This window comes from Plasmodium malariae (assembly GCF_900090045.1).
Source record: "Plasmodium malariae genome assembly, chromosome: 14".
NCBI classification, from domain to species: domain Eukaryota; phylum Apicomplexa; class Aconoidasida; order Haemosporida; family Plasmodiidae; genus Plasmodium; species Plasmodium malariae.
Genome location: NC_041788.1, coordinates 1,498,647 through 1,518,587, shown reverse-complemented (window position 1 = coordinate 1,518,587; position 19,941 = coordinate 1,498,647). Strand labels below are relative to the sequence as shown.

Below are 19,941 nucleotides of genomic sequence, written 5' to 3'. Positions count from 1 at the left end.
ACTTTTTTTATTTTTTTTATTAAAAAGAGATGTCAAAATACATGTTTATTTACATATGATGAAAAAATTAATATTTTTTCCCAATCCATTTAAAAAAAAAATAAAATAACTACACTCATAATAACTAACAAATGTATTGGACATAATGTAAAGAGTTCACTGGATGTATCATCCATAAACATTTTGTTATGATTTATATGAACGTAGCTCTAAATAATTTTTAATATAAAGTTTTCCTAACAGGCGTACACTTAATTATGTAAACGCATCATTTATGTATATATATATGTAAATGTATATGTGTATATATATGTAAATGTATATGTGTATATATATGTAAATGTATATGTGTACTTATATACATTCAAATGTACATCTGTATATATTCGTGTATATTTGCATTTGTCACTATCTATTTAGTTTATAGCGCTTTAAAAAAATTACTCGTATAGTAATAGAACTTCCTCTACCTAATTCAATAACATTACGGAGATGTACGTTTTTCCTTTTTTTATTTCTTTTATTTTTATCTCTTCCGTCTTTTCTTTTATATTCTTTTCATTTTCATTTTCATTTTCATTTTCTTTTTCTTTTTCATTTTCATTTTCATTTTCTTTTTTTTTGTTACAAAAAATTTAATATAACATGGTGCACAAGAAACACCCAAAACATTTAGTAAAAATTTTATGGAATGTATGTACTTTAACGTATAATGGAGAATAATTTAACTTTTTAAAAAAGTAGCAGATCAGCAAAATTTATAAAATTAAAATATATGTCAGCCAGTGTTCGGAAAATTTCAGTCGAGCTACCGCAAGAGAGATGGTTCCACTTGCTTTATTAAAAAGAAAAAAAAAAAAAAATAAAAAAAAAATAATAATAATAATAATAATAATAATAATAATAATAATAATAATAAAATAAATCAAAATAAAGTCAAAACAAAATAAAACAAAATGACAATTTCTTGTAAAATCATTTTTTTTCTAACCTTCTGGCTGATTTACAGTTTTGTGCTTTATTTTGTTTAAAATTATTTCCTTAATTTTTCTATCAACTTTGCTGCATAATTTTTTTTTTTTTTTTTTTTTTTGGGGGGTATGGGGGAACACCTTATATATAATGATAAAGTGCTACTTTAACAGTATCCACTACTTTTGTAGCGTTATCGACTTTAGCAATTTCAACAACTTCAACAATTTCAGTTTCATATGCGCCTGTAGATTTGTCCGTAGAAATTCCTTAAAATGTTATTCGAAAAAGGAATGAATGGATAAATAGAAAAGATCTAGCTTGGTCCAACTTCCAAAAGTTTGATATTACATATTATTATATACATGCGTTTTCATATGTATGTATGTATGCAATGGGCATATTTACAGCTGTACGCACACATACGTGAACACGTACATACTAAAATGGACGAGTTTAAAACTGTAAACCGTTAACAAAATTAAAGTTTTATGCTTTAGGCTAAAATATCTTCAAATGTATTTTATACGCATTATATTACTATGCTATATACAAAAATTAAAATTAATAAGAAAAAAAAATTGTTTTAAAATTATGATGAGAATGATTTAAGAATAAAGTAAAATTTTGGAAAATTTAGTTGTTACGATGAAAAATAGATACTTAAAAAAAAAATAATAATAATAAAATAATTAGCTTCAAAATATGCATAAGACAAAGAAGGGAGCAGTTTCACAATATAATAATAAGTGAAAGGGTAAATATGCGCCCATATTTACTCGTATGCAGGAGGGGTTTATATATATATATATATATGAACACAAATGTAGACCTGCACGCGTGCATGTATGTGGATATATAAAATAACGTAATACGCTGCATACAAAAAAAAAAAAAAAAAAAAAAAGAAAAAGGTGGATGGTACTACCATTTTCCTTCAAAATGTTTTACCTTTATACCGCTTAATCTTTTTTAAACAAATTTTTGAAAAAATGCTTTATTTTTTTCTTGCCTTTTATTGAGTTGCTATTTTGGTTTTCATCCTTATTGTTATTAAAAAAAAGGTTCTCCCTCGAACGATTATTTGCTTTTTCATTATTATTCCATACATTATGACTGCTCCTATTATTATTAGTTATCTTACCTGAGTACCTGTGTTTGTCATTCTTGTCATTACAATAATTTTTATGAGTGTTATATTTTTCGTTATGCAGTTTTCTAATATCATTCAAAGCTTGTTGTTCTTGCATATTTTTTTGATGAATAACAAGTAGTTTATTATTCGTAGCTGGTGCAATACTGTTCGATAAATTTTGTAAATTTTTTATTTTTTCTAAAAATAATTTATTATTAGAATGATCATTTTGATTTATTTGTTCTCTTTTATCTTCCGCTTGGTAGGTTTTCACACTACTGGTACTAATTCGTGGTACCTTTTTATTCATCATGTTCATAATAATATTAACAGAGGATAAAACAAAGTCGAACAATATAGACTCCTTATCCGTAAGATTATTTTCAAATTTCCATATCATATGATCATACTGACAGGTTGAATCACTACGTTCATCATCAAGTTGCGCATCGTTTTGATATTGCACATCCGTATTAGCATAATTTGTGTTAAAGCTTAGTATCTCAAATAATAATTTGGATAAATTAAATATATCATCACTTGTTAAAAAGGTATTTCTTATCTGACTATTACTAAATTTAATAGTTTTGAATTTCTCTTCTTTCGAATGATAACTTATATTGCTAAGCAATTTATATAATACTATAAAAAAATTTTCAAAATGTAATTCTTGTTCTTGTATTGCTATCTTTTTTTCTTTATAATGACTTATTAATTGTAATATAATTCTATCTAATACAATTGTCAAGTTGACAAGCACGTCTTCACCTATCGTATAGAAGTTTTTGGAAGCTATATTTCGTTTTATGTGTTCGTTCTCTAGTAAAGGCTTTCGAAACAGTACTTCCAAAAATGTTCTGTTCGTTTTTTCCACGCAATTATTTTTCATCTCCTCATTTTCATCCTTACCCTCTTCTTCTTCCTCAGTGAAGTGGTGCCCTTTGTCCATTTGTCCATACTTGTTTTGAGAGCATTCATTTTGCAATATTTTGTCTTTTAGATTCTTAAGCAATATATCCTGTTCACTGCATGAAGTTATCTCCTTTTTGTCATCTAACCATTCCTTCTTTTCCTGTTCTATTTTGAAGTGATTCCCCTTGCTATTTAAATTTACTACTGCTCCTTTTTTGTCTTCCCCTTTCTTTATCCCTCCCTCATAGCTAGTACTCCTTTCCTCCTCGATACCGCACCTTTTGTGGCTCCTAGTTCTGCTACTGTTACTGCTACTGTTACTGCTACTGTTACTACCACTGCTCCTTTTACTATCACTTCTCCTTTTACTATCACTGCTCCTTTTACTATCACTTCTCCTTTTACTATCACTGCTCCTTTTACTACTATTAATATTACCATAACTATTGCAATTGTCACTGTGTGCACGTATACTATGATTCCTTTTATTTTTTAAAACATTTTTTTGATGATCCCTTTTGCCGTTTCTACAATTTATTGCTCCTTTGAAGTTTATTTCCTCCTCGTTTAAGTTTACTTCTCCCTTCTCATAACCATGCAAAGCATTCTCATTATGCATGCATTCACCTTCTTCTCTTTTGTCATGTTGAAGATCCATATATCCATCATCCTCTTTTCCATTAATTTTCGATATAATATTCATCAATTCCATCAACGCATTGTCATCTATTTGATACGCTTCTTTCCCTTGAGACTCACATGACTGTAATTTATTATGAAAATATAATTTTGTTTCTTTTTCAATTTTTTTTATGTCAATGTTTACAAAATTATCTTTTAAAAAACGTACACATTTTTCAAAGTTCATTATTGAGTCATGTAAGTTCATAATATGTATGAAGGTTTAGTATTCCTGTATTTTAGGGTATAATATAAATGAACAAAAAGTAGCTAAAATTACAAATGCGTCATGTAAAAAAAAAAAAAAAAAAAAAAAAAAATATATATATTTATATATATATTTATATATATATTTATATATATATTTATATATATATTTATATATATATTTATATATATACGAATTTATACGTGACATGCTAAAAATTTGCGTTTTATCATCATGATTTCTTTAATTTGATACATGGTATTTTGGTTTACTAAGCTATCCAAAAAAAAATAAAAATAATTGTTATTTATATATACGGTAAATTATCAACTGTGAAAATTATTTTATTGCATTTTTTTTTTTTTTTTTTTTTTTTTTTTTTTTTTTTTAAATTACATAGAACAAAATAAATGACAATTACGAGTTAAGCTTTGTATATTTGTTTAAATTTTAAGATACATAAAAATTAAAAAGAAAGTTAAATAAATATTCGAAGCGGAGAAAGAAGCGAGTTCTCAACAGGAATATGCGTACATAAGCTTAGAGGTACGTGGACGATTAATGTGTGTACATGGATATACATCCTTGCAAGAACACACACGTATAAATACACGCGTACGAATACATGTGCAAATACATGTACAAATACAAGTACAAATACATGTGCAAAGTGCAGTATTTGATACAACGTTTCACAAAATTGTAATTAAAATAAAACAAGCTGTACTTTTGTGTTCTCTGTTCATCATACAAAATCTGAACCAACATAAATGTGCAATAGAAGTAATTAAAGTTCGAAAAAGGCTTTTTAATAAGCGCAGTATTTTTAATACGCGCAAATATTCCCCCAAGTACATAATTGCACGCATATGTTTTTAAAATATTTTTAGCCCTGTCAGTGGTACAACTGAAGCGGTTCTTATTAATTCTAAATTTTGTTCATTTTTATTGCGACTAAAAAAATATATAGTATGCGCAACTAGATCCTTTTTTATGCCCTTACTATTTTGAATCCCTCTATTAAATTGATAAGAGAGGCCTAAACAAATTATAGGCCACGACGTACACACATATACGAGTATATATACTTGCACATGTAATATATAATATGTAATATGTAATATATAATATGTAATATATAATATGTAATATGTAATATGTAATATGTAATATGTAATATGTAATATGTAATATGTAATATGTAATATGTAATATGTAATATGTAATATGTAATATGTAATATGTAATATGTAATATGTAATATGTAATATGTAATATGTAATATGTAATATGTAATATGTAATATGTAATATGTAATATGTAATATGTAATATGTAATATGTAATATGTAATATGTAATATATAATATGTTATATATACATGTGTTAAAGCATATATGAGTGTCCACTTGAATACATAATTTTTTTTTTCCGCTGACAGTATTTGCTTCCAGTTTATTACTGAAGTAGCAACATGAAGCAATAAAAAAATAAATAAATAAAATAAATGAATAAATGAATAAATAAATAAATAAATAAATGAATAAATAAATAAATAAAAAAATAAATAAATAAAATAAATGAATAAATAAATAAATAAATAAATGAATAAATAAATAAATGAATAAATAAATAAATGAATAAATGAATAAATGAATGAATAAATAAATGAATAAATGAATGAATAAATAAATAAATAAACGCAGCAAAGCAAAGCAAAGCAAGACAAAACAGGACAAAATAAAATCAAATAAGGGTATTCCCTTTTAACAATTAAAAGTTTTATACACGCGTCTGTACGTATAAAAGAAATATACGGCAAAACGAAATTTACCGTTTTCTTAAAATATACATAATTATGTAGTTGATAATATGTCAATCGACTGAACAAGTTCAGAAAAAAGCTTTAACAAAAAATAACAGAGAGAAAAGCTTAGGTGTTTATATAACAGCGTTAGTTATACGTGCACAGATACTATTTGTATGTCATACCGTAAATATATATAAATATACGCATATATGTGTGTAGTTATATATACATATATATATATATATATATATATATACGTATATACTCATATGTAACACTTCTCACTGTTCGAAAATTGTTTAGCTTAAAAAACTTCTTAATATTGTCGATATCCTAATTGTATAATTTTTTTTTCATAATAGTGATATTTCATAATTTAAAAAAAAAAAATAAAAATACGCAAACATATTGAGAAGAAGCAAACATAAATATGAACATATAAATATATAGAAATAAATGAGCAAAACAATATTTCCCCATTTAAATATACATGTGCGCTTGTTCACATACGTATGTACATATATATGTACATTAATAAATTACATTTATTACTTCAATATATAGGTACCAACTTTATATATATGTTCCTGTATGTTGAGATCTTAACACAATCCAAAAAATTTCGAACACTGTATATTTTATTACATACACAACATACTGCAAAATTTGGTACATGTACATATTGCAAAATTTGGTACATGTACATATTGCAAAAACTGTTACTTACGCATATTGCATATATCGCTGCACTACGTTTAGCTCACATTATCATTACACAGTTCGTTCTCATTGTGCACACTTCATCTGTGTACCACATGAACAAGTATTATGTGAATGCGATCAATACAGTAGTATTATAATTTAATTTTAAAATGGCAAAAAGTATTTTTGTTAGGTTTATCTCAAAAAGAATACAAGAGCTTTTTTTTACATAAAAATTTTGGGGAATATTTTTACTACCTCCGTAAGTAGTATTTTCGCTCAAGAGCATATTATATAATAAGTCATAGGTAAGAAAAAGGATAAAACGTGAAAAAAAAGAAAGCGAATATTATTTTTTTTTTTTGAATAAAAAAAAAGATGGAGGAGTTACAAGAACAATTTGATAAAATAAAATTAACATCGGACGCGGAGGTCGACTTGGAAGAACCGGAAAAGATATCTCACCGAAAACTAAGACTTATGAAAATGAAAAATAAAAAAGAAGAAAAAAAACTTAAGAAGCAAAATTTTAAAGGTTCTTCAAACAATAAAATTTCATTGGCTAATAACAAAGATAGTAATGATAATAATTACAGCGATAAAAAAAGTAGTAACAAACAAAATGAAGAAAATATAAATGATATTGAAGATGATGTAAAACATAATAATACGGATAAACAGGATTATTTAGGAGAAAATACTTCCCTCCAGAGTAAAAAGAAATATGAAGTAGTTAACGTGGAATACTGTAAAGGTGAGAAGGGGAATATCAAACACGAGATACAGCCTTTTTTTCTTATGTCGACCTAGCGCGCACATCATGTATATCATGTGTTCGTGTGTTCGTACATGCACCTGCACGCTCCTACCCTGCTTTTTCTTTTTCCATTTGTTGTGAAGTTGTTATAACACCTTAGACATTTTATGGCATTTATATATATACGCTCTCACAAGCATGTTCATGGCTTCCACTCTTTGATTTATGTAGTATAGATATACAGCATAAGCGGGAGAATACGTCTTATTTTTACTTCCGTTTTATTATTCCTTTTAAGTATTACTCCCTTTTAATCATTATTCTGTTACGATCATCGTTTTGTTATGATCATCGCTTTGTTATGATCATCGCTTTGTTATGATCATTTGCTCTGTTTTTATTGTTACTTTCCTTTTATATGCACCTTCCTTCGCAGTGTGTACAATGCCCTATGAATACTGCGAGTACGGGAATGCTTTCAATGAATGCAAAGAAATGAACAAAGAGAAATTTAGTTATGATATTGTGAGCAATAACGCAGAAAGTAGCAGTAAAAGGAAGACAAAGGAGGCACCTCAAAATGTAAGGAAGTGCATCCATGCATACATATACATATATATACATATGTATATATGTACATGGACGTGTATATATACGCCTGCTTAACTGAGCACAGGAGTTATAGCGATCGTAATGCTGCATATTGTAAGCGCATATAAGCATCCAGTGTTCTATTTTTTTATATTTTTATTTTATTTTTCGTTTTCATAATTTTTTTTTTTTTTTTTGTTCTTAGACAACTCAAAAAATAACAATACAGAGAAAAACGAGAGCACGAAAAAAAGTTGTAACAGTTGTAACAGGACTGCATCAGTATGTTAAATTAGAAAAAATTGCCAAGATATTTTCTCGCTTTTATGCATGTGGATCCTCGGTTATAAAGGGCACTGATAATAATCCTGACCAGATAGACATACAAGTAATCCCACACAATGCAATCTAGAAACAAGCATACATGCATACACGCAAAAATATATACACACATATTCCCATATACACATATCCCCATATACACATATCCCCATATACACATATCCCCATATACACATATCCCCATATACACATATCCCCATACATATATATCCCCATACACACATATCCCCATACATATATATCCCCATACACACATATATCCATGCACATACGTATACATATATTCAGTTTATGTTCCCACTTTTGCCAACTCAATCCCCAATTTTATCACCCACTTTTCGCAGGGAGATGTAGAACACAATATTATAGACGTGATAATGAAAAACTGCCCAGAATTAACTGAAGATTGCTTTGTTATTTTACCCCCCAAATAACTGTGTATCAACTGCGTAACCCTTTTTTCCCAGATTCTGTTGTATAAGCATATATATATATATATATATATATATATATATATATATATATGTGTATATATGCATTTTTGCATTTATGTATATAAGCTTACTTTCCTGCCCACATGCCTACATGCCATAGGAATGTGTATTCATGTTGATACAAATTAGTGAAAAAAGGGAGAATATAAATTTTTTTAAAAACTAAAATTATCAGCGTTGCAATATGACTTATTATTAAAAAAGGCTGTATACCAATGTTTTACTTTTAATTTGTCAGAAAAGTACGGCTGTCTATTTTTGTGTTCATTTTTACTTTTATTTTGAGAAGGGGTAGTTGAGCTCCCATTTGATTATTAGAACGGATGAAAAGCACACGCACAGGTGCACATGCCCCCGTATAAACAACTACACTGTAGGTATATATATATATATATATATATACATATATACATATATAAGTATCACTCATGGTGCACTCCTCTATATTTTGCTGTGTAAAGTTCTTATCTCCTCATACATTTGAGGTAGGCCACTTAGCACCTGTTCCATCTGCCGGTTTAACCAGTTCACTTTCTCCACCTTTTCCAATTTTTAATTTTTATTTTTCCTGAGGACCCTTTACCGCCAAAATTTTTCTTATTAGCTTTTGGTTGTTCGAAAATTTCTTCCTGAACGTTGTTAATTTGTTCATAACTGTTTCTCTCATTTCTATCTTTATCATATTGTGCTTTTAAAAATTTCAATATTTCATAGTCATAACTATCGTAGAGGTGTTGTTCATAATTATCTCGATTGACATATTGATCTATACTCTGCATACTGAAATTTGCATTCTTTTCATAAAAATTTGATAAAAAATCGGTATTGTATTTCGCAGTACAGCTAATTTCGTTATTATTACTATTACCATTATTATTGTTAATTGTTTGTCTAGAGGAATCGAATAGCTGTTCAGGATGTATTGTGCTCTTATTTCTCACCCTGCTGTTCACAATGAATGCACCCTTCTGACGATTTTTTTCATTTTCCTTCTTGTTTGCGTCTACTAATTGTTCATATTTTAAAATATTAAATGAGGTCAAAATAAAATTGTAGAAATTGTAGATAAAATCCTGAACATTATAAAAAGTAAAAGTATGCAGATAATCAAAAATATAAATAATTTTATGAACATTTGTCAAGTTTTTTATGATATAAAAATCATGTGTTGTTAATATATAATTTCCTTCATATATAAAATTTAAAAAATGTAACAAAAGATTTTTCAAATATATGTCTAAATTATTATTTATTTCATCCAATAATAACAGATTTGATTTTTTTAAAAATAAAGACAAGAACAATATTCGAACTTTCTCTCCACCGCTTTTTTCCTTTATCGATGTACTACTGTCGATATAAAAAATTTTTAACAATGCTTTAATTTTCTCCTCAATATTATTTGTTATTACATCATTACAAAATGGTTTAGTTTTATTTAAAACGTAAAAAAAAAAGTGCTCATTAAATAGGTCCTCTGTTTCGCATTGGTCATAAAAATTAATGGGTTGATAACGGACCCTCTCAATTATATATTTAAAATAATCGTTAATCTCTAAATTTAATTTTTTTATCATATTTTGTTCGAAATATGTTAACAGTACATTGTTAAAATTGCAGTTTATGGTACCTTCAAAATATGCCATTTTATTTTGCTCCATAATTTCTGTTGAAATATCTTTTTTTTCTTCCTCCATATCATTGTCATTATCATCCCCATATGCATATAAACTTTTTTTTTTTTTTTTTTTTTTCCCCCACACATCTTCAAAATTATCTTTATTTTCATTAACTACTAAATTATATTCATTTGTTAATATTTTAAAAAATGTTGACTTTCCTATGCCATTTTTTCCTAACAATAAAACATTCTCACCACTATTAATACTTAAACTCATATTTTTAAATATATATTTTTTTTTTTTATTTTTTTTATTTAAAAAATAAAAAGAGAAGTTATTGAAGTCGTACAGAGTTACATTATTCGTACCGTACTTTTCCCCTGTTTCTATAAGTTCGCTGTTTTTTATTTTCCTGCTCATGTCTATTAAAATGTTTTTGTTCATATTCCCTTCCACATCGTTCATTTTTCCATACATGAAAGACTTTATGTCTTCTTCATCATCCACAGCCTGCTCCTCTGAATGCTCCATCTTTTCGACCTCCACTCTTTCGTTATATTTTATTTTATCTTCATCCGTCATTCCTTTGCTATCTCCTCCAGCAAATCGAGTTAATCGTGTCAACTGCGATGAAGACCGGGTAGCTTCGTCATTCTTGTATCTGTTACGATACTCGTCTTCCGCTATGTGACTAGCTCCCATACTGACTGTTCCTTCATTTAGTGGATTGTTTGTGTGAAGAACTTCTTTCATAAACTGAAGGGAATTGTTAAAAACATCGTTTGTGTTACGCGCATTTGTATTTTCCCCATCCATAGACGTTTCTACTTGTACGTTCCTTTGCACGCTCATTCGATCTTTCTTATGTAAAGAGTAACTTGAATTTTCCTTCGTATGGTTAGCACAAACTAAATTCGTAATATTTTTGTTTTTATTTTTATTACTATAAATAAGGTTGTAGTACATATATTGATAATTTAATTTACTATCAAAAAAATTGTCATAAATATTTTGATATAATTTTAATTCTTCCTCTTTTTTTTTTAATGACTGTTGCATAAATTCGTTTTTATTTTTTTTTTTCGCTTTAGATATGTTAGCACTTAGTTGGTCTAGTATTTTTTTCAGCTCTTCCTTTTTCTTTCTCTTGTTATCAAACAGAATTTTCATATTATTTAAATATTGCACATAATTCCCCTTGAAGTAGGTTAAATTGGTGATATGCGCTTTACTATGCCCTACGCCGCTTCCACCCTGTGTTTTCGACTTACGCGAATTATGCGCGTTATGTACATTATAAACTTCATTATAAGATGCATCAATGCCATAGTTACCACCCGTATCATCCACTAGACCTCTATGCGTGTTACTACCTTTGCTAATTTTTTTGAGTAGAGCCATATTGTTCAAATCCATATCATATCCGTATATTTTATTAAAGTCTAATATACTGCTACACAATTTGCTAACTAGAAAAAAATCGTGGCTAGCTAAAATAATTCCTATCTGTTTATATTTCAAAGCGTATTTAAATATATTCATTATAAAAAATATATTGAATATATCTAAGTTATTATTTATTTCATCTATTAACAACAATTTGGAATTGCTTAGCAGTAGCAGCAGTAAATAGACACGTATAATATAACCATTGCTTAGATGGCACATTTTCACATGTACAAAATTTTTTAAATTTAGAATATTTACATATTTATTAAAATTCATTTTTATATTATTTATTTCTTTAAAAACATGTTCTTTTTCATGCATATATAATTTCAAAACGCAGTCAAAATATTTCGAATTGATAAAATATTGCTCTTCTTTTGACAGCTTCATTTCGTTTTTACCATTACACAGAGTGAATTTACCATTGTTTGTATCACTAGATTTTTCCAAATTTGTTGTTGAACAATTGTAGTGGTCTAACTTACCATTACTTCTGTCTGACGGGTTGGAGTTGTTTCTTCCTTTTTCTTTGTCACTACTATTGCAAGTTGCGCTACTGCTATTACTATTACTATTACTAATATTACTACTATTACTGCTATTACTACTGCTATTACTATTACTATTACTATTACTACTATTACTACTATTACTACTATTACTACTGCTATTACTATTACTATTACTACTATTACTACTGAAGTTATCAGTGCTAACGCTGCTCGAACCATTTGTTTCATTACTTTTACTGTCGTTCCTTTCTACCTTATTTTTCCCCTCCCTATTAGATGAGACTCCTTCACTCATTGTGGACATATCTACCTCCTCCTTCCCATTCCTTTGAGACATTCTCTTATCGTTATTATATATACTAATACTTCTTTCAATATACATAAGCACTTCATACATTTGTAACGTACGTTGATAAAAATTTAGAACCTTTTCAAATACAGTTAGATCATTATTTTGTAATAGATGTATATTCTGTTTAAAATAAAAAACTTCATTTTTGAAAAACAGCTGATTATTATTTTTTAACCAATTTTTATCTAGCTGACCAAGGTCTAAATTTTTCAAATTTTTAATTAAAGTTGGTAAAGAGCTTAAATTTAATGAGTTATTTGCCATGTAAGACAATATTTTATAGAGAACTGTAAAATTATTTTTTTTGATTAGAGAACATATATTATCTTCATTAAGTATTACATCTTCAACATTTTCTTTTTTAAATTGGTTATTTAGAATAATTATATTTTTAGATCTATTATCTGCATTTTCAAAAATTAAATTTAATAGGGTCGTTTTACCACATCCATTATTACCTATCAGACCAACACACTCCGATTTATTTAACTCAAAATTTAAATTGCTTATAATCTTTTTGTTATCAATTTCGTAATTTAAATTATTTATTTTTAAAATAATTTTTTTATTATTTTCTTTCTCATCGTAATTCTTTTCTAGTATGTTGTATATATTCATATTATACTTGGGTGACAACACTGTGTATTCACTATTCTCTTCAACATTAAATAGTTTCTCGTATAATTCTAATCTCTTACCTGAACACTGTTCGTTCGCAAGCCGTGCGTCCACATGGTCGTTGTCCAACGGTGCATCCACATGGTCTTCCCACTCCCCTTCCTCTAGTTTCGTACCACTAAAATGGTCTCCTTTGTCATTATCACATACAGCCTCCCCATTTTGTTCTATACACCTATTATGCTTCTTAAATTGTGTGTGATCTCTTTTTCCTTCTGACCAATATGCTAAATATTTTTCTTTATTTTTTTGCTTTTTTTTCAAATGATTTATATTTTGTTCGTGCACAATATTATTAAACTGTATATTACTTATAAAGCTATGACCTTTTTTTTTAATTTGTAGGCCTGTAGTAAACAATATGTACATACATATCATAAAGTATGAGCATAGTTCAACATACATGTTACTGCATTTTTAAAAAATGAATTCGTTCATAGGAAGGAAGAAAAGGTGCTAAATGGGGTTACAAATAAGACTATAAATAACGATCGAAAATAATCCAAAAAAACTTAAAAAATGGGGGAGGGGGAGGAAGGAAAAAAAAAGAAAGTCGAAAAATTAGCACAAAAACAAAGGTTTACGACCTGCGCGTGAAATCCAAACAAATATAATCTTAAAAGAATTATTCAAATTAGTAGAGAAGAAATGAGAGGTAACTAAAAGGCGGATAATAAAAATGGATTAAGCCTTAATTTTGGGCTTATACGTTCTAATGGTATGAAGTCGCAATTTCACGCAAACTGCAAATGAAACATACGTAGAACGAATATACGTACTTGTAGATATATTATTTCTTGCGGTTTAATGGACGCCTTTTCTGCTTTTTCTTCAACTATTTCTGCTATTACGCTTTTCGTTGTGCATTGATTTTATTTTTATTATTTTTTTTTTTTTTTTCACTCCATCTTCCTTAACTATCACAAGTAAATTATTCGAGCAATTCGTGTTTATATACACGTTTACGTAGCAAAATTTTTATGTAACTCATTTCAAAAAAATGTATTCACAGAAGCATGTTTGAAGACATTAAAAAAGAAGTAACGAAATAGATGAATAAATGAATGAATATATGAATATATGAATGAATGAATGAATGAATAAATGAATGAATGAATAAATAAATGAATGAATAAATGAATGAATGAATAAATGAATGAATGAATAAATAAATGAATGAATAAATAAATGAATGAATAAACAAATGAAGGAATAAATAAATGAATGAATAAACAAATGAATGAATAAATAAATGAAGGAATAAACAAATGAAGGAATAAATAAATAGCGAAACAACGAAATAACTATATAAAATGATCAAGTGATAAATATAAAAAAACCTGCCATAAAAACGCACCTGGCTTGTTTGTTCATTTCAAAAATAATTATTTTGCTAACATTTGACATGTAAGCAGACTCATGTATGATATGCATGGTGTGCAAGGACGGCGTTAGCAGCTGCGCACACACGAAACAAACGTATGGTTCCTCAAAAAGGAAGAAATGACAAAAGACTATTTTTTAACAAAGCTATTTTGGCATTTTCTCATTCCATCACATATAGTTTAGCAATTTTGTTAATGTTTTGACAGTTTAGGCTTTGCGTTCTGACCGCTACATCATTTGTTTGATCATTTTATCTTACATTATTCTGTATTATTCCATTCCATTTTATTATTATATATATATATTTTTTTTTGTTTGTTTTTTCCATATTTCTTTACTCCTTTTTTTGTGGTGTTATTATAGCACCGAAACCATTTTGTACTAGGTGCACATCATCAACAGACTATTTGAAGGTATAAGGAACGACCCAATGAATGTGGCTATGATATTCGGCATTACTGGTCAGGATGGCTCATATTTGAGTGAACTGCTTTTAGAAAAGGGATATATTGTTCATGGGATTATAAGAAGGTGTAGTTCGTTTAACACAAAAAGGATCGAGCATATATTTGACAAGTTAATTTTACATTATGGTGATATCCTTGATAGTAGTAGTATATGTTCTATAATACATGAAATAAGACCAAATGAAATATACAATTTAGCTGCACAAAGTCATGTAAAAGTTAGTTTTGAATTACCAGAATACACAGCTGAAGCTACAGGTATAGGTACTCTACGAATATTAGAAGGAATAAGAATGTCGAAAATGCAGAAAATAAAATTTTATAATGCTTCTACGTCAGAATTATTTGGAAAGGTAAAAGCAGCTATTCAAGATGAAAATACGCCATTTTATCCTGTATCACCATATGCTATTGCAAAATTGTATGCCCATTATATAACAATAAATTATAGGGAATCATATAATATGTTTTGTGTGAATGGCATATTATTTAATCATGAAAGTCCAAGAAGAGGGGAAACATTTGTTACTAGGAAAATAACTAGGGGTATTGCAAGAATTTGTAAAAATGTTCAAACAGTTATAACGTTAGGAAATATTGATACATACAGAGATTGGGGGCATGCTAAAGATTATGTACATGCCATGTATTTAATGTTACAACAAGATAAACCTGACGATTTTGTTATTTGCTCTAATGAACAACATTCTGTAAGAGAATTTTGTGAAATAGCTTTTTCCTTTGTAGGTATTTATTTAAAATGGGTTTATCAAGGTATTAATGAAATAGGTCTAGATCAACGGAACAATATTGTAATTAATAAAGATATGAAATATTTTAGAAAAAGTGAAGTTCTTACGTTATTAGGGGATTGTTCTAAGGCAAAAAATATTTTAAAATGGAAACCAACTTACAACTTTTTTCAGCTCGTTTATGAAATGTTAAAACATGATTTCGAGGACTGTCATTTAGCTATAGACGATTATGAAACTTGTTTAGGGCGATACCATGCCTATAAGAGCGACTCGCACGTAACGAACTAAATGCTTCGAAAGAGGAATGCTCGATATATGTACGCGCATTATGGTAAGCTAGCATCTCAACAAAAAGGAGGAAGAAAAGGAAAAATGGGAAAAAACGGGAAAAATGGAAGAAAACGAAAGGATGGAAGAAGCGCTGAATAAGGTCGTTCCTTTTGTTACTACCCCATTTCTTTATTTCCCCTTTCTCTTTAATTTTTTTGTGTGCTTGATTTTTGTTTATGCATATAAATTATGTGCATTACCTGTTTTGCTGGAAGCCGCATTTTTTTGGACTAGCATATGAATTATCACAGCGTTGCTATCACATCTGAGTTTTATCTAGTTAATTATAAAACGCCTTTTTCTGTGTGTGTTAAATGGCTTTTTTTTTTTTTGTTGATAAATGGCTTTTTTTTTTTTGTTGATAAATGGCTTTTTTTTTTTTGTTGATAAATGGCTTTTTTTTTTTTGTTGATAAATGGCTTTTTTTTTTTTTGATGTTGTTAATTTAGCAATTTAATACTTTCATGTCTTATTCATAATTTTATAATTAAGTTCACAATTGCTTAGTTTCGTAATTACTTCTTAATTTCTTTTTTTCTCTAACTGAAACATACAATTACATTAAATATCAAAAATATGGGGGACTTCCGTTTCCTTTTTAGTAGAAATAAATATGCACACCGAGAGATACTTGTATGTGCACATAAAATTAAAAAGAGGTTGTTCACATGTATGTGTATATATATATGCAAGAATATATTTATACGCCCACATACGTACTATAAGCATATAAAATGTGCTTAGAAAAGACTGCTATAAAATGCTGCATACACTGCATATTAAACGCCATCCGTTTTGATTTATTTTATATGAATAAAAAGGGATAGGCATCAATGATAGTATTTATACACATACATACGTAAATGCGCACATATGTAAGTGCACACATATGTAAGTGCACAAACACATAAATGCTCACATACGCACGTATGTACAATGCATTACCACCTTTACAACATTCATTCGTGCAATATTTTTAAAAGAAAAAAAAAAATAGAAAAAAGGAGAAAAAAAGAGAAAAAGAGAGAAAAAAAGAGAAAAAGAGAGAAAAAGAGAGAAAAAACAAAATAAAAAAACTATCTGTATGATTTCTGGTATCTGGCACGCGCTCCCTTTCCACCAAACTTCTTAGGTTCACATCTTCTTGTATCTCCTACGAGTAACGTTCTGTCATATCTTAACAATATATCCTTTAATTCTTTTTTTGTTGACTCGTCCACATATTTTTGATAGTATGATATTATTCCTTTGCCAATGGCTTGTCTTATTGCGTAAATTTGTGCCGTTTGACCTCCTCCCTTAACCCTTATGCGTATATCTAAATTTTTTAATTTAGCTGCTCCTATCAACCATAGGGGCTCATAAACTTTTGTTCTCAAAATGTACGGTTCCACTAAATCGATGTTCTTTCCATTTAATTTTATCAGTCCCTTTCCATTTGTAACTGTCGCTACTGCAACGGCCGTTTTCTGAGAAAAAATAAGCAAAAAAAAAAATGAGTACACAAAAATGAGAACATATCATTTGAAATACATATCGAAAGAGCAACAATGTATTGTTGCAAAAAAAAAAAAAAAAAAAAGGATATTTATTTAATTTCAAAAATGCATATATATACTTTATCTGTGTGTATTTTTATATTAACAAAAGGTAAAAATATTATTGCTTGTTCAGGTACGCATGGAAAATAACACCCTTCCTTTGATATCCACTTTTTTTTTTTTTTTTTTTTTTGTGTTGAAATTACAAACATGTTTTATTCATATGTGGTACAAGCATTATAAACTCATATATACGTCTATATATGTATACGATGATTAGTATATGCTAATTATACCCAATAATGTGTTTGTCCAAATGGAAAATATTTATGGAACGATATAATAACAAATATGTAAGTATATACGTATGTTTACATAAGTGTGTATATGTATATAATAAAATTATTAAATAAAACTATTTTGAAGAACTAATACAACACATACACTTCAATTTATTTTTTTTTTTTTTTTTGTATTACCTTTTTTCCGAATGTTTGAACTCTCTTTACTTTTGTTGTCATTTTTATTTATCTATATAAAAAGAAAAACGTTGATAATATACTTTCAATAATTTAAATACTTTAAAATAATTTAATTTAAAATTTGAATTCATTAATTATGTTGCAACTCCTTAAATTACAATTAAACAAGCATTCCAATAAAAAAAAAAAAAAAAAATGTTTCACAACTGTTTAAGCGATACATACATATGCACATACTATAATAGCTAACAATGTAAACTTTATTTTCTTGTTCTTATTACCTCAAAATTTTTGGTTTATGGCAGTACAACTGGTATATGAAATGAAAAGCACTCGCTCATTAGAAGAATTAATTTTAAAAATTAATACATACATATGTATAGTATCATGTATTACATTACATATATATTATAATGTAAATTACATATACATATACATATATGTATGTATTATGTATGTACGTATGTGCCTTTTATTTTGTTAATTTTCCTTTTAAATTAAGAAAGTAAAGATTTCAAGTATGAAAGCAACTTAATTCCACTTATATATGTATGCCCTAAAAAATTTTAAGTTAACAAAAAAAAAAATAAATAATACTTTATACACTTTATAGAAACATACACAAACTATGAACTATGTGATATATAGTTAATTTTAGCTTTAATTTTTTTTTTTTTTTTTTCTCATTTTTCTTCAACTTAGATAATATATACTAACGTAAAACGAAATGTAATACGTGGAAGTATTATTTTCTTTTTCTATTCTTTTATCACTTGAGCTGTAATAAAATCTATGCCCCCTTTAATCACTTAAAAAAAGGAGCATTAGTAAAAATAACAGCAAATTTTCGCCGCAAAAAAAAAAAAAAAAAAAAAAAAAAAAAACACGTACATATTACTGTACATATATATATATATATATATATATATATATATATATATATTTATATTTATTTATTTATATATATATTTATATATACTTATATATGATTTATTCGTTTACGTATACATACCAATATACACTCCATAATAAGCGTACGTTATTAGCACATATATACAATAATATATTATTACCGTATGCACAACAATGAGCACAATTAAAAATATTTTTTAGTTTTTTATTTTTTTTTGTATTTTTTTTTTTTTTTATTATCTTCGCCAATTTGTTTTAATTTAATTACTTGTAAAAAATATTCTTGAACTTTCACTTTTTACAATACTACTGTATATGTTACTACTACATAAGGAAGTAATACATAGAAGGGTAAGAGTATACATGACAACAAAGAAAAAAATAAAATAAAAAAGAATTAAAAAGTAAAAAGATAAAAATAAAGGAGGGACAAAATATATATATTTAAACATTTGTGAAGCATATGTATGCATATATGTATGTGTGAACGTATATAATTTTTAAGATGTAATGAGAATATGTAATGTATAATTAATGTTTCATGATAAATGAGAAACACTTAAATGTTAACATTATAATAAACAAAGAAGAGGAAGTATGAATATATGAATGGTACATATTCAAGCTTTTGTATGGAGGGATGTATAGGCAATATTTATATAAATAGATATAGATACATTTATATATATATATATATATATATATATATATATATATATATATATATATATATATGTATATGTATGTGTATATATGTGTATATGTACATATATATGTATTAAGTACAGAGAAAAAAAAAATTTTGTGCAATTTCCAAAATTTTGCGAATATACGTGTATGTATATGCTGAAT

General features: G+C 27.3%; 5 protein-coding genes across 5 annotated transcripts; 2 read left to right on the top strand and 3 right to left on the bottom strand.

Moving 5' to 3' along the window:
- Positions 1-1,934: 1,934 nt before the first annotated feature.
- On the bottom strand, positions 1,935-3,908 carry PmUG01_14042700 (conserved Plasmodium protein, unknown function; the record flags this gene model as incomplete). Its single annotated transcript, XM_029007990.1, has 1 exon — positions 1,935-3,908. The coding sequence occupies one exon, from the start codon at positions 3,906-3,908 to the stop codon at positions 1,935-1,937; it is 1,974 nt and encodes a 657-aa protein (XP_028864324.1).
- Positions 3,909-6,797: 2,889 nt separating this feature from the next.
- On the top strand, positions 6,798-8,543 carry PmUG01_14042600 (translation initiation factor SUI1, putative; the record flags this gene model as incomplete). The annotated part of the gene is made up of 4 exons (XM_029007989.1): positions 6,798-7,173; positions 7,613-7,758; positions 7,973-8,155; positions 8,454-8,543. The coding sequence occupies 4 exons, from the start codon at positions 6,798-6,800 to the stop codon at positions 8,541-8,543; spliced, it is 795 nt and encodes a 264-aa protein (XP_028864323.1).
- A 587-nt stretch (positions 8,544-9,130) lies between these two features.
- On the bottom strand, positions 9,131-13,621 carry ABCF1 (ABC transporter F family member 1, putative; the record flags this gene model as incomplete). The annotated part of the gene is made up of 1 exon (XM_029007987.1): positions 9,131-13,621. One exon carries the CDS (start codon positions 13,619-13,621, stop codon positions 9,131-9,133), a length of 4,491 nt encoding a protein of 1,496 aa, XP_028864322.1.
- Positions 13,622-15,044: 1,423 nt separating this feature from the next.
- Positions 15,045-16,112, top strand: PmUG01_14042400 (GDP-mannose 4,6-dehydratase, putative; the record flags this gene model as incomplete). Its single annotated transcript, XM_029007986.1, has 1 exon — positions 15,045-16,112. One exon carries the CDS (start codon positions 15,045-15,047, stop codon positions 16,110-16,112), a length of 1,068 nt encoding a protein of 355 aa, XP_028864321.1.
- A 1,118-nt stretch (positions 16,113-17,230) lies between these two features.
- PmUG01_14042300 (40S ribosomal protein S16, putative) lies at positions 17,231-18,216 on the bottom strand (the record flags this gene model as incomplete). Its single annotated transcript, XM_029007985.1, has 2 exons — positions 17,231-17,623; positions 18,175-18,216. The coding sequence occupies 2 exons, from the start codon at positions 18,214-18,216 to the stop codon at positions 17,231-17,233; spliced, it is 435 nt and encodes a 144-aa protein (XP_028864320.1).
- Positions 18,217-19,941: the final 1,725 nt, after the last annotated feature.